Source organism: Oryctolagus cuniculus, chromosome 2 (assembly GCF_051225735.1).
Source record: "Oryctolagus cuniculus isolate XC-2025 breed Fujian yellow rabbit chromosome 2, ASM5122573v1, whole genome shotgun sequence".
In the NCBI taxonomy this organism is placed as follows: Eukaryota; Metazoa; Chordata; class Mammalia; order Lagomorpha; family Leporidae; genus Oryctolagus; species Oryctolagus cuniculus.
Window position 1 is genome coordinate 180,574,873 of NC_142868.1, and position 14,208 is coordinate 180,589,080.

Consider the following 14,208-nt stretch of genomic DNA (forward strand, 5'->3'; position numbering starts at 1 on the left):
GTCGGCGTCTCAGCCTCCGGCCCGGGTGGCACTGTAGTCCCGGCGACCGCCGAGCCAGGCCTTGGGACGGCCCTCTGACCCGGCGGGCGGAGCCCAGGACGCAGAACGATGGCTGCTGTGGCTGTGGCCGTTCGCGAGGGTGAGTGAAGGGCCGGGCGCCCCAACAGGTACGCGGGCCGACCGGCTCCGGGCGGGTGGCGCGGGGCCTGGAGCTGCTTTGGGCCCTCTGGTTCCGTTCCGGCGCCACGCGCGACTCTGGGACGCAGCCCCGCACCGCGCCCCGGCGGCGGGTGTCTGCGGGAGGGTGGGTGACCCCGCCTCTGTCCCTCCCCCGCGCCTTGGCTTTGATCCCGCCGCGCAGTGCGTCCCCACGCGGGTCCCCGGCTGGCCGGCGCGCGGCGGCGGAGCCGTGGTCATGCCAACCCAGCAGCCGGCGGCGCCGAGGACCAGTGCCCCCCAGCCCTGCCGGAGCCTCTCCGGCTCACTGTGTGCCCTGTTTTCTGATGCAGACTCGGGATCCGGCATGAAGGCGGAGCTTTCTGCTCGGCCCGGGGTGAGTGAGCCGGTCCTCCCACGCCGCCTGTCAGCCGCCGCTCTGGAAGCTGGGTCTGGTCCGTGCCGGTTTACTTCTAAGTCGCGACAGGAGATTTCACAGAGTCCCTTCGACCCCTAGCCCCTCTGGAGGCGCGGAAGCTTGTAGCAGGGAATTTGGGGCAGTTCGGGAGGCTCGGGGACTGCGCCTCGTGGGAATTCGGTAAGCTTCGGTCGTGGGGCTTCACTGTGTTCACAGCGTGCTGTGTTTGTCCCAGGCAGGGGGGAAGGAGATGACCCAAGAAGAGAAGCTGCAGCTTCGGAAGGAAAAGAAACAGCAGAAGAAGAAACGGAAAGAGGAAAAGGGGACGGACGTGGACACTGCCTCTGCTGTGTCAGCAGCCCAGTGTCCAGGTGCCGCGTCTTTTTTTTTTTTTTTTTTTTTTTTTTTAAGGACTGGGGTGTGGAGCCTGGGAGACAAACTAGTTTGGGCAAGGTGGAAAGCGAAAAGGTGTGGATAAACAGGGAGAGAAGCTTTGGCCAGGGTGTAGGTCCCCCTTGCCTGGCTGGGTCACCTCTTCCTTGTACCTTGAATAGGCCCAGCCAGAGAAGCGCCAGGACCTGGCAGTCAGTCCAGCACTCCTGGTGAGAAAGTTCCAGCTGGCCGGACTAAGGCTGAGCTGCGGGCTGAGAGGCGAGCCAAGCAGGAGGCGGAGCGGGCCCTGAAGCAGGCCAGGAAAGGGGAGCAAGGAGGGCCACCCCCGCAGGCCTCCCCCAGCACGGCTGGAGAAGCCCCCGCAGGTATCTTCTGTTCCATTCAGACACCCAGTTACTCCCGGTTCTGTGCCAGCTCACGGGTCCTCATCGTAAAACAGCTCTCTGCTCCCATTCTCACCTTGGAACCCAAAGTTCAAAGTTTTCCCCCCAACTCCGTTCTGACGCCTGTTTCTCCCTGTTCTCCCCTGCCTTCTCCACCCCCATCCTGTTTTTCTTGGTGCCCTATTGTGTTGTAAGGACAAATGACACGTTTCAAAACCTGCGCTGTCTTGAAAGCACGGTCATTATGTTTTAGGAGGGAAGCGTCTCACCGAGCACACCCAGGCTGATGACCCCACACTGCTGAGAAGGCTTGTCAGAAAGTCAGAGCGACAGCAGGTAGGAAGTGGGTGTAGTGCAGGGCCAGAAAGCGCCTGGGCCGCGTAAGGCCAGTGAAGTCGTGGCCCGGCCCTGCCAAGGCAGCTGCACTCGGGACCTGAAATTCAGCAGATCTAAAGCAGGCTCATTTCTAAGTGGATCCTTTTGTGTGGCCTGTGAATGACGTTGCAGATCTCCTCATGGCCCTTCCCCAGCCCTAGCAGAGGGAGCTTGGGGCACAGTGGGACCTGGGAGAAGGATGGGTATTTGGGTCAAAGAAGGCTCACTATTCACCTCCGTCCCAGCCTCGTCCCGTAAGTTTAAAACTGTGTGCCACTAGTCTGTCCTGTTTTGTCAAGGTTCCTACACGGAAGGACTATGGATCCAAAGTCAGTCTCTTCTCCCACCTCCCCCAGTACAGCAGACAGAACTCTCTGACACAGTACATGAGGTAGGAGCCTGGGAACCCGTTGTCTCCATGAAGTCTGGGGGATTTTCGTAACCCTGAATTGACCGTGTCTGGGGATTCGAGATGGGGTCTGTGGGAAGAAGTCTGAACCCAAGGCGAAACCCAAAAGGGCACGGGAAAGTCTGTGCCGGTGAAGGGCGTTCCTTTTCCTCAGGGGCCCGTGGGCAGTAGGTGCTCAAGCCCCCTGGCAAAGTCTGTGACACCGCCATCCCATCAGCATCCCATCCTCTGTGATCCACCCAGCCATGGTGCGACTCGGCCTGCAGTACTCCCAGGGCCTGATCAGTGGCTCCAACGCCCGGTGTATTGCCCTACTCCGGGCCTTGCAGCAGGTAGGCCTTGTCCTTCTCTCCTTTGTATCCCAGCCACACCCTCGCCAACACCTAACACCGCCCTGCCTTCTCACCCAGGGTGATCTCTGGGGCAAAGGGGATGGTTCTACCCGCAGAAGCTGGTCCCTGCCTCCCTCTCAGAGAGCTCCTCTAGGGGGCGCTCTGCTGACCCCCTTGTGCACTCTGTAGGTGATTCAGGATTACACGACGCCGCCCAATGAGGAGCTCTCCCGGGATCTGGTGAATAAACTCAAACCCTACATCTGGTAAGGAGGACAAGTGCTCCAGGGCCGCGCCCCTCTCCCCCAGTCCTTTTCTTATACGCCTCTTGCTCCGTCACTCTCCCTTCATTTGCCCGATCTCTGTTTTCTCTTTAAAGAAATGTGTTTCAGTGTGAAAGTCTTTCATGTTGTATGTAAGGAAAGTCTGTGGAAACCATCAGCTTATTTTGGTGCTAAAGCCTTTTGAAACCGATGCACGTGAGAGGTCTTCAGAAAGTATGTGGAAAATGGGATGCATGGCTTTCAGAACGTTTCGGCACCAAAATAAACCTCATCTTTAATTCCCATTTTCCATGAACTTTCAGAAGCCCTTTTTGGTATTGTCGTTGTAGCTTCCTGACTCAGTGCCGCCCCCTGTCGGCAAGCATGTACAATGCCATCAAGTTCCTTAACAAGGAGATCACTGGAGTGAGCAGCACCAAGCGGGAAGAGGAGGTGATGAGTTACGAGGAAGGAGAAAGGCATACACCCGGGGCTGGAGTCAGAAAACACGTTGCGGACTCCTAGGGAGACCCACATAAGCCGTTCTGCCTGGGCCCATGGGTTAAGGAAGTGCTTGGGTGGCCTGACTCTTGCCCCTTTGGGCTCCCTTTGGGGGCTGGTTGGGTCCCCATTCTGCGTCCAGCACGATCTCCCCGGGAAGCCGTGCGTCCGTCTCGTCCCCTCAGCGCCTCGCCCGCTCCCTCTAGGCCAAGGCGGAGCTTCAGGCAGCAGCTGACCGGTATGTGCAGGAGAAGATCGTGCTCGCCGCTCAGGCAATTCTGCGCTTTGCTTCCAAGAAGATCAGTAACGGGGATGTGATCCTGGTGTACGGCTGGTACGGCTCAGGCGCCGTGAGACAGCGGGGGTGGCGTGGTGTACGGGGGCGGAGAGCTGGTCGTCGGTCAGTGCCATTCCAGCTGCGTGCCTCTCTCCCTTCACTCTAGCTCATCTCTCGTGTCACGGATCCTTCAGGAGGCGTGGTCCGAGGGCCGCAAGTTCCGAGTGGTGGTGGTGGACAGCCGGCCCCGGCTGGAGGGAAGGCACATGCTCCGCTTTCTGGTCCGTGCAGGGGTCCCTGCCTCCTACCTGCTGATTCCTGCAGCCTCTTACGTGCTCCCAGAGGTGAGGACAGAGGAAAGAGACTCCAACGTTAGAGATAAAAAGGCCTAGTAACGTACAGATAACTCTCCCTCCCTAAGGTTCCAGTTATTCAGAAATAATAGACTTGTATAGCCCTGTTTCTGTTTACTAGGAAACACACCTGCAGCACGCTGTAGCACAGTGTCACAACCACAAGAACACTGTACTGTGTTAGTAACCACCTCGAGGGAACAGGCCAAAGTCACTTACATTTAGCGGGAGGCTGGGGAGTCCGTGGTCAGGGGTTCTCCAAGGAGAGCCATCATTAAGGTTTATTACTTGTCTTTTCACTGCTCTCCAGGGCAGAAGTGGGGACTTCCTCTGCAATGATACAGCATGACTTTTTTCCCGTTCCTTTTCTTCATTCTCCAAAACAAACAGGTTTCTAAAGTGCTCTTGGGAGCTCACGCACTCCTGGCCAATGGATCTGTGATGTCGCGGGTGGGGACAGCACAGCTGGCCCTGGTGGCTCGCGCCCACAATGTGCCAGTGCTGGTCTGTTGTGAAACATACAAGTTCTGTGAGCGTGTACAGACTGATGCCTTTGTCTCCAATGAGCTAGGTAAGGGGGCAGAGAGAAGCTTCCAGGAACCTGAGAAAGTTGGGGAGGGAGAGGGGAGGTTAAAGTGCTGCTTTTCTAAAAGGACTTGATGGGTGCCTCCTGTTACAGATGACCCTGACGACCTGCAGTGTGAGCGGGGGGATCACGTAGCCCTGGCGAACTGGCAGAGCCACCCATCCCTCCGGTTGCTGAATCTCGTCTATGATGTCACGCCGCCTGAGCTCGTGGATCTGGTGATCACAGAGCTGGGGATGATCCCTTGTAGTTCTGTTCCTGTTGTCCTACGAGTCAAGAGCAGTGACCAGTGACAGGGAAGCCGGGTCAATAAAGGACGTGCTCCCTCTTCCTAAGCAGCTCTCCGGCCTTTGTATCTTACTGTCTCCACCACGTAAGGAAGGAGTCAGACCTCCTAACTCACTCGCTCGCTCTTTTTTTTTAAGATTTATTTCTTTCTTTGAAATAAAAAATAAATAGGGTCATCTGGTTCACTTGCCAGATGTCCATTCAGTCCAAAGCCAGGAGCCAGGAGCTCCACCCAGGTCTTTCACAGAGCAGGGGGGAGGGGCGCAAACATTGGGCCATCCTTTGCTGCCTGCTTGGTACATTAGAGCAAGGTGAATGGGAAGCAGAGTAGCCAGGATTCAACCAGGAACTCCAGTGTGGGATGTGGGCATCCCAAGCAGTGGCTTAATCTGCTGCGCCACAACACCTGCCCCTCCCCAACCCCTCTTATCACCGCCACCAGCCTCAAAGGCTCGCGAGACTGTCAGGTGACTAGATCCATGCTAGTGCTTTGGGGTGAAAGTGAGGTTCAGTAGGGTGACCAAAACCATCCAAATCATCAGTGATTTACTGAGCCTTTCACATGCCAGACACTTGGGAGGAAGTGGAGGACACGTAAGAGTCCTAAGCTTAGTAGTAAGTTAGTCTTTTTTTTTTTTTTTTTTTAAGATTTTATTTATTTATTTAGAGAGGTAGAGTTACAGACAGTGAGAGGAAGAAACAGAGAGAAAGATCTTCCTTCCATTGGTTCACTCTCCAAATGGCTGCAGTGGCTGGAACTGTGCCGATCTAAAGGCAGGAGCCAGGTGCTTCTTCCCGGTCTCCCATTGGGTGTAGGTGCCCAAGCACTTGGGCCATCTTCCACTGCTTTCCCAGGCCACAGCAGAGAGCTGGATTGGAAGTGGAGCAACCAGGACTAGAACTGGCGCCCTTATGGGATGCCAGCACCGCAGGCGGAGGATTAACTTACTGTGCCACAGCGCCGGCCCCAGTAGTAAGTTAGTCTTCACTGAGCACTTGTCGCATGTCAGAAACTGTTCTGAGGCCATTCCTAGCCCACTTCAGTTTATTCAACTCTGTGAGGTAAAGGAGACTTCAGGCACAGAGAGGTTAAGTCATTCACCCAAGGTACACAAAGGTTAAGTTACTTGCCCAAGGCAACACAGCTAAGGCACAGAGGCCAAGATTATTGCCCAAGGTAGCACAGTCAGCAGGTGATCCAGGATGTGCTCATAGGCAGTCTGTATCTAGATACTATACCCTTAACTTTTATACTGGGTGCCCATCGGGAGCACTTAACATAAAGTAGGAAGACAGGCAAGCTTTGTCTCCAGTATGAGATAAGTTCTTTGATAGGATGAATGGTATTCATTGAAGTAACCAAGAATGATGCCCCTGGGTCTAGAACGGTTGGTGAAGACTTCACTGGTAACATCTACCCCAGTCCTTGAAAGATAAGTAGTTTCCTTGTTGGAAAAGAACAGAAAGGCAGATCAGCAGAGGAAACAGCTCTAGTACAGAGATGGTGCCTTAAAAGTGAGTGGCCAGGGGCTGGTGCTGTGGCACAGTGGGTTAAAGCCCTGGCCTGCAGTGCTGGCATCCCACATGTGTCGCTCCCCCTCTTCGTGGAGGAACGACACAGGACCCTGCGCTGTTCTTTTGTCTGCTCGGCCCTCCCCGGGTTTGCTGCTGGTTCTTCCCGGGTTGGCTGCCGTCCCTTCCACCTCCGTGGAAGGGCGGTTCCCCCTGCCACCTTCCCCACTTCCGCGGGGGAGCGGCACACCACCGGCCGGCTCTCTCGGGGGCTGCTCAGGTGCTCCCTCAGATGTTCCCCGGTGCATGTTGTCTCTCTCCTCCTTTATAGTCCTCTTCCGCCAATCCCAACTCTGCTGCCCACACGCCGAGTACGCTGCTCTCCTCCAATCAGGAGCAGGTCCTACAGTTTATTGGTTGAACTGGAGGCAGCTGCGTAGAAGCTGTTTCTCCCTTCTCAGCGCCATATTGTGGGAGAGCAGATGCATAGAATAAGTCTTAATTCCAGTAACTTAGTCTAGTCCGAGTTGCTCCCCACACATATGGGTGCCAATTCGAGTCCTGGCTGCTCTACTTCTGATCCAGCTCTCTGCTGTGGCCTGGGAAAGCAGTGGAAGATGGCCCAAGTCCTTGGGCTCCTGCACCCACATGGGGGACCCAGAAGAAGCTCCTGGCTTCGGATCAGCTCAGCTCTGGCCGTTGTAGTCATTTGGGAAGTGAACCAGCGGATGCAAGATCTGTCTTCATGGCTCTACCTCTCTGTATAACTCTGTCTTTCAACTAAATAAAATTAAATAAATCTTAAAAAAAGTGAGTGGCCAGTTTCCAAATGGCAAATGCAGTGAGTCTGGAACTGAGGCTTAATGTTCAGATAAGGCTGCAAAGGTAGGCTGTGGTCAAACTGTGAGTCTCACTGCTGTTTAGCTTTTTTGTTTTTTTTTTTTTACAAATAGAGTTAGTGAGAGAGAGAGAGAAAGGTCTTCCTTCTGTTGGTTTACCCCCCAAATGGCCGCTACGGCCGGAGCTATGCCAATCTGAAGACTAGAGCCAGGTGCTTCTTCCTGGTCTCCCATGCAGGTGCAGAACCCAAGCACTTGGGCCATCCTCCACTGCCTTCCCGGGCCACAGCAGAGAGCTGGACCGGAAGAGGAGCAACCAGGACTAGAACCTGGTGCCCATATGGGATGCCGGCGCTACAGGCAGAGAATTAACCAAGTGAGCCACGGCCACTTTAAAAGGGAAAGTCACTTTAAAATTTTTTTTCTTTTTATTATTTTATTTGAAATGCAGAGTTACAGAGAAGCAGAAGCAGAGAGAGATCTGTCCGCTGGTTCACTCCTCAAATAGTTTCAACAGCCAGAGCTGGGCTGCTCCAAAACCAGGAGCCAGGAGGTTCCTTGCAGTCTCCCATGTCAGTGCAGGGGCCCAAGCACTTGGGCCATCTGTTGCTACTTTCCCAGGTGCATTAGCAGGGAGCTGGATTGGAAGTGGAGCAGCTGGGACTCAAACTGTGGGATACCTATGTTGCAGGCAGCAGCTTTACCCACTACGTCAGCACCAGCCCCAAAAGTCACTTTATAAAACTTTTTTTTTTAACTTTTATTTAATGAATATGAATTTCCAAAGTACAACTTATGGATTACAATGGCTTCCCCCCCATACCGTCCCTCCCACCCACAACCCTCCCCCCTCCCACTCCCTCTCCCCTTCCATTCACATCAAGATCCATTTTCAATTATCTTAACATACAGAAGATCAGCCTAGCACACATTAAGTAAGGATTTCAACAGTTTGCTCCCACACAGAAACATAAAGTGAAAAATAATAGATGATTTTTTTAGATGATGATGAAATCAGATCAGACCTATTGTCATGTTTAATCCCAGTGAGAGTCAAGTTGGGATTGATAATTTTTTTTTTTTACAGAAGATCAGTTTAGTATGCATTAAGTAAAGATTTCAACAGTCTGCACCCCCATAGAAACACAAGGTGAAATATATTGTTTGAGTACTCATAGCATTAAATCCCAATGTACAGCACATTAAGGACAGAGATCCTACATGAGGAGTAAGTGCACAGTGACTCCTGTTGTTGACTTTACCAATTGACACTCCTGTCTATGGCATCAGTAATCTCCCTATGCTCCAGTCATGAGTTTCCAAGGCTATGGAAGCCCTCTGAGTTCTCCGACTCTTATCTTGTATAAAGCTTTTTTTTGAGAGAGTTCCTATCTGCTGGTTCACTTCTCAGATACCCTTAACAGTGGAGGCAGCAGTAACCAAAGCTGGGAACCTGGTGCATGCTGGAACCCAGTCACTTGAGCCAGTGCTGCCTCCTGGGTTCTACATTAGCAAGAAGCTGGAGTCAGGAAACACAGCCAAGAGTTGAACCCAGGCACTCCAATGTAGGATAGGGGTATCTTAACCACTACACCAGGAGTCTCCTCCTGAGTGTTTTGTGGGTGTATGTGCATCGTACTGGAAATTTTGAAGCAACACAAAGTAAACTATACAGGAATCCTCATCACAGATGTAGCAGTTATCAAGATGCACCACATGTGCTTTTTTTTTTTTTTAAGATTTATTTATTTATTTGAGTTACAGAGTCAGGGGAGAGAGAGTCAGAGAATCTCCCATCTACTGGTTTACTCCCCAAATGGCCACAATGTAAGGGCTGAGGGCTGAGCCAAGCGAGAACTAGAGCCAGGAGCTTTGTCCAGGTTGCCCATGTAGGTGGCAGGGGCCCAAACACTTGGGCCAATTTCACTGCTTTTCCCAGGCCATCAGTGGAGCCAACCCCTCTCTCTTTGTTTTTTCTTGCTAGAGTTACAGTAGATATCAGGCATTGCATCATTTCACTCCTACAGATTTCAATGTGTCTTGAAAAATATGTACATTTTCCATATCACAATTATTAAATCATGCTTTCTTAGTATTTAGTCCATAATCAGATTTTCTTCATTGTCTCAGAAATGGCTTTTTTTTAAGGTTTATTTATTTATTTGAAAGGTAGAGCTATAAAGAGGCAGAGGTAGAGAGATCTTCCATCTGCTGATTCACTCCCCAAATGGCTGCAAAGGCCAGAACTGGGCCGATCTGGAGCCAGAAGCCAGGTGCCAGGTGTTTGTTCTAGGTCTCCAGAAGCACTTGGGCCCTCCTCCACTGCTTCCCCAGGCCACAGCAGAGAGCTGGATCGGAAGTGGAGCAGCTGGGACTTGAACTGGCGCCCATAAGGGATGCTGGCACTGCAGGCAGCAGCTTTACCTGCTACACCACAGGGCCGGCCAGAAGTGGCTTTTTACAGTTGGTTTGTTTGGGTTCTAAACAAGTTCATGTATTACACTTGGTAGTTAGGTCTCTTAAAAAAGCAGCCTCCCCTTCCCTCTTCTCTCATGACATTGTCTTAGAGAAAACAGGTCAGAATGTTCCACCCGCTGGGTTTTACTGCTTGCTTGTGCTGTCAATGAACTCATTTCTCTAAGCCTTGTATTTTCAATCAGCACAGGGCAAGGACACTTAATAAGTGGTTCTGTGTGCTTCTTGTTGCCTCGTGTCAGGAGGCAGCCAATGGTCGGTGTTTCATTTCCAGTGATGAGTGGCTACAGGGGTGTTAAAGCTCCTCGCAAACCTTTTAGGGACTTAGTAGTTTTATCCACTGATGACGGTTACCTGAATTTATTTCACAGGGAGATGCAAAACAGTGATTTTTCTAATCCTTTCACTCTTTCCATGTTCATTGGCTGATGGTCCTCTATAAAGAATTCTCATCAGTTCTTCTGAACTACAGTTCACACTGGAAAAGCATACTTAATACTTTCCTTTTACTGACCAGCTTCCAAATTGTCACTAGTCACTTCCAGTGGTGCACAATGAATTAATTATTTTTTTTCTCTTTCCAAAATTAAAATTTTACACATTTATTTATTTGAGCGGCAAAGGGACAGAGATCTCCCATCTCCTAGTTCCTTCCCCAGACACCTGCAACAGCTCCTACAGCAGGGGCTGGGCCAGGAACACAATCCAGGTCTTCCATGTGGGTGGCAGGGACTGAACTACTTGAGCCATCACCTACTGCCTCCCAGAGTGTGCATTGGGAAGCTGGAATCAGGAACAGAGCTGGAACTCAAAACCAGGTGCCCTGGGACCCACACAGTGGGTTAGGCCACCACCTGCAATGTTAGCATCCCATATTAGAGTGCTGCTTCAAGTCCCAGCTGCTCTGCTTCTGATCCAGCTCCCTGCTAATGTACCTGAGAAGGCAGACAATGTCCAAGTAGTTGAGCCTCTGCCACCCACCTGTGAGACCCAGATGGGATTCTAGGCTCCTGGCTTTGGTCCAACCCTGGCCATTGCAGCCATTTGGGAAGTTAAGTTAACCAGCAGATGGAAGATCTCTCTCTGTCTCTTCTTCTTGCTCTATCATTCTGCCTTTCAAAAAAATAAATCTTGGGCTGACATTGTGGCGTAATGGGTTAAGCTGCTGCCTTCAATGCCAGCATGCCATGTGGGCACCCATTTGGGTCCTGGCTGCTCCACTTCTGATCCAGCTCCCTGCTAATGTGCCTGGGAAAGCAGTGGAGGATGGCCCACGTCCTTGGGGCCCTGTAACCACGTGGGAGACAGGAAAGTTCCTGGTTCCTGGCTTTGGCTTGGGCAAGCCCTGGCTGTTGCAGCCATTTGGGGAGTGAACAAACAGATGGAAGATAACTCCAACTCTGCCTTTCAAATAAATAAAAGAAATCTTTTAAAAAAATCTGTAAAAAAACAAAACAGGTATCTGAGAAGAGATGCAGGCATCCCAAGTGGGGTCCTAGTTGCTATACCAAATGCCCATACCTTCTTTTTTTAAAAAGATCTTTCTGAACTATGGATTTTATACGTTGAGCACACCAGTCATCAAATTAAGCAAAGAGGGGCCGCCAGTGCTGTGGCACAGCAGTGTTAAAGCCCTGGCCTGAAGCGCCGGCATCCCATATGGGCGTGTGCTCTAGGCCGGCTGCTCCTCTTCTGATCCAGCTCTCTGCTATGGCCTGGGAAAGCAGTAGAAGATGGCCGCAGTCCTTGGGCCCCTGCACCCACGTGGGAGACCTGGGAGAAGCTCCTGGCTCCTGGCTTTGGATCAGCTCAGCTGTGGCCATTGCAGCCATCTGAGGAGTAAACCAGCAGATGGAAGACCTCTCTCTCTGTCTCTACCTCTCTCTGTAACTGTCTTTCAAATAAATAAATAAATCTTTAAAAAAATTAAGCAAAGAATCAACAGGGTCAACTTTATGCTTTAGTAAGATAACCAGGAAAGATTAGATGCAGAGAAATAATGGGTTAAAAGATTGCTTAAAAAATCAAGATTAGAAATGCACCTACACTGGTTCAGCAATGACTTCTAGGAAAATTTCCTACCCATGTAGTTGCAGATGTTTGAAGTAACTTAGATACAAGGTTAGTTATAGCAGCACTGTTTATAATAGCAAAAGACTGGAAACCAGCTGGTGCCGCGGCTCAATAGGCTAATCCTCCGCTTGCGGCGCCGGCACACTGGGTTCTAGTCCCAGTTGGGGCACTTAATTCTGTCCTGGTTGCCCCTCTTCCTGGCCAGCTCTCTGCTGTGGCCCGGAAGTGCAGTGGAGGATGGCCCAAATGCTTGGGCCCTGCACCCCATGGGAGACCAGGATAAGTACCTGGCTCCTGCCTTAGGATCAGCGCGGTCGCTGGCCGCAACGTGCCGGCCGTGGCAGCCATTGGAGGGTGAACCAACGGCAAAGGAAGACCTTTCTCTCTGTCTCTCTATCTCACTGTCCACTTTGCCAGTCAAAAAAAAAAAAAAAAAAAACTGGAAACCACCTAAATACCCATTATTACTGTTAAGAGACTAATTCAAATATACTACATCCATATAACCAATACTAAGCAGTCATAACAAAGAATGAGAAATGTTTATGTACAGAAGTGGAGCAATCTCCACAGAGCACTCAGCTAAAAGAAGGTACAGAACAGATGTATAGTTGCTGTTTTAACTGAAAAAAGGTGATATATGTATATAAGTACACAAAATATCTTGGACCCACACCAAGAAACCAATTGCCTGGATGGTTGGACGAAGTGGGAAGAGTTTTCATTTTAAACCTTTGTGACTTGAATTTTACAAATATTTTATTTGAAAGGCAGACAGACATGTGGAGAAAGATCTTCCATCTGCTGTTTCAGTTTCCAAATGCTTGCAACAGCCAGGGCTGGGCCAGGCTGAAGCCAGCAGCCAGGAATTTAAGTGCTTGAACCGTTACCTGCTGCTTCCCAGGGTGCCGTTAGCAGGAAGCTGGATCAGAAACAGAGTAGCTCTGACCTGAGCCAGGTACTCTGACAGGGGATGGCAGTGTCCCAGGCAGTGATGTAACCACTTTGCCACACACCCACCCATGAATTTTTTTTCTTTTAGATTTACTTATTTGAGAGGTAGAGTTATAGACAGAGAGAGAGAGACAGAGAGCTCTTCCATCCACTGGTTGACTCCCCAAGTGGCTGAAAAGGCCAGGCTGAAGCCAGGAGCCAGGAGGCTCCATCCAGGCCTCCCATGTGGATAGCAGGGGTCCAAACACTTGGCTCATCTTCCTTTGCTTTCTCAGGCACATTAGCAGGAATATGGATCTGAAGTGGAGCAGCTGGGACTCAAACCGCTGCTCATATGGGATGTCAGCATTGCAGGTGGCTCCATGCGCTGTGTCACAATGCTGGGCCCAGCCCCATGAATTTTTAAAACATTATTTTTATTTGAAAGAGAAATCCTGCACCCCAAATGCCTGCAACAGCAGGGCCTAGGCCAGGCTGAAGCCAGGAGTCAAAAACTCAATCTGGGGTCTCCCCATGTGGGTGGCAGGGGCCCAACAAGTTGAGTCGTCATCTGCTGCCTCCCAAGGTGCCCATTAACAGGAAGCAGAAGTGGGACTGGAACCCAAGCAGTGTGGTAATAACTGCACCCGACACTGTCCCATTCCTTGAATTCTGAGCCATGTTAACCTTATTCCAGAAATAAATACAACTATTCATCTAAAAAATATTTGCAGTAATTTTTTTTAATTTTATTTTTTTAAAAATTTATTTATGTATTTGAAAGAGTTACACAGAGGAGAGAGAGAGAGAGAGAGAGAGAGAGAGAGAGGTCTTTCATCCGATGGTTCACTCCCCAGTTGGCTGCAATGGCTGCAGCTGAGCCGATCTGAAGCCAGGAGCTTCTCCCAGGTCTCCCACGTGGGTGCAGGGGCCCAAGGACCTGGGCCATCTTCTACTGCTTTCCCAGGCCATAGCAGAGAGCTGGATCAGAAGAGGAGCAGCCGGCCTAGAGCACACGCCCATATGGGATGCCGGCGCTTCAGGCCAGGGTGTTAACCCGCTGCACCACAGTGCTGCCCCCTCCAGTAATTTAAGTCAAAGATTGCTAATCTGGGGCAGCAGCAATAAAGAAGTTTATTAACTACAGAAGTTCAGTGTTTGAAACAGAGCTACCCATTACACAAGCATTGAGGACCCAAGAGGGCAGAGAAGAAACGAATTCCTTTGGGAACAGTAGAATCGCGATTCACTATCTCTATACTCCTCGTACACTTTTCTTAAATGCCTTACGCAACCAAGGTAATGTAATGTGTGAGATTTTGGGGAAAGTTAGATTGGGTTACTCCCCGGCTTCCTTGCACCCACTTCTGGATATGTGGACCCCTAAGCACTTGCAGGCCCTGCGCGCCTCAGAGAGGGACGGGCACTGGCTGCACACCCCGCCCCTGCACCGCAGGCCAGCTCTCAAGGGTGGCGTGGGACGGGGCGCTCGTGGAGGCATTTCTACTTTCGCCCCTTCCGTTTCTTGCCTTCCTCCCAAACCCCTTTTCATTTTCTTCCTGTCCCTGGTCTGTCCCTGACTCCCTCGGTGGCAGGAGCCAGCGGCATTCTCTGGCAGCAGGCGGCGAGGGGTCGTCTCTGA

General features: G+C 51.2%; 1 protein-coding gene across 1 annotated transcript; it reads left to right on the top strand.

Moving 5' to 3' along the window:
• Positions 1–100: 100 nt before the first annotated feature.
• On the top strand, positions 101–4,781 carry EIF2B4 (eukaryotic translation initiation factor 2B subunit delta; the record flags this gene model as incomplete). Its single annotated transcript, NM_001082772.2, is given in 13 exon segments — positions 101–139; positions 510–553; positions 810–945; positions 1,129–1,332; positions 1,604–1,686; positions 2,025–2,116; positions 2,352–2,466; positions 2,656–2,732; positions 3,080–3,182; positions 3,437–3,564; positions 3,674–3,851; positions 4,251–4,431; positions 4,540–4,781. Coding segments are annotated over 13 exon segments (1,580 nt in total), but the record flags the coding sequence as incomplete, so codon positions are not given.
• Between the last annotated feature and the right edge of the window lie 9,427 nt (positions 4,782–14,208).